Source organism: Coregonus lavaretus (assembly GCF_964263955.1).
Source record: "Coregonus lavaretus genome assembly, contig: HAP1_SCAFFOLD_1071, whole genome shotgun sequence".
NCBI classification, from domain to species: Eukaryota; Metazoa; Chordata; class Actinopteri; order Salmoniformes; family Salmonidae; genus Coregonus; species Coregonus lavaretus.
This window is the reverse complement of record NW_028166882.1, coordinates 167,501-170,448: the sequence shown is the minus strand read 5'-3', so window position 1 is coordinate 170,448 and position 2,948 is coordinate 167,501. Positions and strand designations below refer to the sequence as shown.

The following is a 2,948-nucleotide window of genomic DNA, read 5'->3' as shown; positions in this document are numbered from 1 at the left end:
AGACATGTATTGAATGGACAAAATGTGAGGTCATCTATCTGAGGTTTCAGTTAGCATGACTGGTATATTTTGTCCCTGCCTACTAACCTATGGGGTTCCATTGAGTGAGTAAGGCGGGCTATTGGACACATAATGTAGAGTGACATCTATGTCATTCCATTAGTGGATAATAGTATTGTCATAGAATATTGAGGTATGACTAGCTACTATTCAGACTAGCATGACGTATATTCTATTGATCTGCCCAATAGCCATTGACATTGTCATTGAGCTAGATGGGGCGGGTCTATAATCGATGACGCGGTATATTGTGACGCCCTGATGGGTTTCCTAGTCGCATTACTGCGGGAATTGGTTGCAGCCATTGCTGGGCTTGACCTTTTTCATTGTCGAATGGGAAATGTTAGGCTCGGCAGGGAGTACATTTTGGAGCGTTTCGCTCCGCCTTAAACCACTAGGAGCATAGCTCCCCTATGGGGCGGAGCTCCACGATATAGAACGATTAGTTACCGGAGTGTAACTCCAGTTCTATGAGTGGAGCGGAGCCCCATAGGACTTAAGGCCCTGCCGACCCTCTCTAGTCTCGCTGAAGATAATATCTCGGGAGGCAGATTGAGGGAACGGGGTTCCTTATATAGGGACACCTGTACTCCTATTGGCTGTAGGTGTGTGCATAAATTTGCTTCAGGCTGTTCTGCCCTAGGGCAGAGGGTAAACCACTAGGAGCATAGCTCCCCTATGGGGCTCCGCTCCACTCATAGAACTGGAGTTACACTCCGGTAACTAATCGATTTCATGTCGGACATTTTGGCGCTCACGCGAAATGACACAAAGTAACAAAGTCGGAGGGACACAAAGTAGCCTCTCACTCGCTGCCTGTGGGTGGGAACCGGCTTAGGGCTGTCTGTCTGTCTGTCCCTCGCTCCAATTGGATAAGGCCACACCGGCCCGGTGGCCAATCGTTGCCTCTTGTGGCGAGGTATAAGTACGGCTCTCGAAGTGGCGAGCGGCTCATTCAGACTTTCTGTGACTTTCTCAAGATACCAATATGAGCGGAAGAGGCAAAACCGGAGGCAAGGCCAGGGCGAAGGCAAAGACCCGTTCATCCCGTGCCGGGCTCCAGTTCCCCGTGGGCCGTGTGCACAGGCTACTGCGCAAAGGCAACTACGCCGAGCGTGTGGGCGCTGGCGCACCAGTCTACCTGGCCGCCGTGCTCGAGTACCTGACTGCTGAGATCCTGGAGTTGGCCGGCAACGCTGCCCGTGACAACAAGAAGACTCGTATCATCCCCCGTCACCTGCAGCTGGCCGTCCGTAACGACGAGGAACTGAACAAACTGCTCGGCGGTGTGACCATCGCTCAGGGTGGTGTGTTGCCCAACATCCAGGCAGTGCTACTCCCCAAGAAGACCGAGAAGGCAGTCAAAGCCAAGTAAATTCGCTACTGCGACTTCAACTTGACTACTCAACCCCCAAAGGCTCTTTTAAGAGCCAACCACCTAGCTCTCCAAAAGCGCAAAGTACCTTTCTATGACCGCTACACATTGAGTGGGTGTATACACAACTATTTCGACATTCTGTGCCCACATGAGGCCTTCCATGAACAACAACACCTACTAGGCCTCGTTTGCCATAGCAGGCTAGCATTAGATTACAACGTGCCTATAAAGATGTCACTCTTGACTTTGGCGACTATTATTATGCGTAAAGGGCCGGCGGCGTCCTATTGCGCGCGCGCACCGGGAGTTTGAATTTTGGAGAGGCCGGGCCTCCCGTCCAATGGCCAACGGAGGAGGCCTGCGCAACGGGCCAATCGGGGTGGTGGGGAGATGGTGTCCAATCAGCAGGCGCCACTGCCGGCTTTATAAACTTCACATAGGCATTTCGAGGCTATACTCCCGACTGTCAGAGAAGCGCCATGGCCAGAACCAAGCAAACCGCTCGCAAATCCACCGGTGGCAAAGCCCCCAGGAAGCAGCTCGCCACTAAGGCTGCTCGCAAGAGTGCCCCGGCCACCGGCGGTGTGAAGAAGCCTCACCGTTACAGGCCCGGCACCGTGGCTCTGAGAGAGATCCGTCGTTACCAGAAGTCCACTGAGCTGCTCATCCGCAAGCTGCCCTTCCAGCGCCTGGTGCGAGAAATCGCCCAGGACTTCAAGACCGACCTGCGCTTCCAGAGTTCCGCTGTGATGGCCCTGCAGGAGGCTAGCGAGGCTTACCTGGTCGGCCTGTTCGAGGACACCAACCTGTGCGCCATCCACGCCAAGCGGGTGACCATCATGCCCAAGGACATCCAGCTGGCCCGCCGTATTCGCGGAGAGCGCGCATAAATGAGGATGACCTGAACTCCAAAATCCCCCAAAGGCTCTTTTAAGAGCCACCTCCATATTTCCATCAAAAAGGCACAATTGTTCCATGTATACACGCACCTCTACATTACCCACCATGTATGTTGTTCACTAACACGTCTAAAAGCTACGTATTGTACCTTTTCGTTGCCTGAAGTCTAGCTTCAATGTGTGTGTGTGTGTGTGTGTGTGTGTGTGTGTATGTATGTGTATATATATATATATATATACAACCGTCTGGCATCATCCACTTACTTTGGACTATAGTAGCACAGTAAAATGCTTTACAAAGGAGGGGGAAAAGAAACGAGTGATAATATAGGCCGAATAGTTACAAGAATTGTGTTCAGATGAATAATTGACACTATTAGTTGTGTGTCATTAGTTGCCTTGAATGCAGTCCAGAAGAAACATTGCATGCCAACTTCCTTTGAAAGTCCCATGTTGCAGTGCTGCTGAGAGACTCATGCAGAGGCCCAAACTTTACAGTGGAGCACGGAGGCCATCTTGTGGTTAAATGTGGGTACTGCACCTCATGGTCATTTGCTCTTTAGGCCAGCGTTTCCCAAACGCGGTCCTGGGGTCCCCAAGGGGTGCGCGTT

General features: G+C 51.9%; 2 protein-coding genes across 2 annotated transcripts; both read left to right on the top strand.

The window, feature by feature from the left end:
* Positions 1–1,048: 1,048 nt before the first annotated feature.
* Positions 1,049–1,435, top strand: LOC311114172 (histone H2A; the record flags this gene model as incomplete). Its single annotated transcript, XM_084189446.1, has 1 exon — positions 1,049–1,435. One exon carries the CDS (start codon positions 1,049–1,051, stop codon positions 1,433–1,435), a length of 387 nt encoding a protein of 128 aa, XP_084045572.1.
* Positions 1,436–1,669: 234 nt separating this feature from the next.
* On the top strand, positions 1,670–2,328 carry LOC311114168 (histone H3.2-like; the record flags this gene model as incomplete). The annotated part of the gene is made up of 2 exons (XM_084189443.1): positions 1,670–1,687; positions 1,978–2,328. 2 exons carry the CDS (start codon positions 1,670–1,672, stop codon positions 2,326–2,328), a joined length of 369 nt encoding a protein of 122 aa, XP_084045569.1.
* Positions 2,329–2,948: the final 620 nt, after the last annotated feature.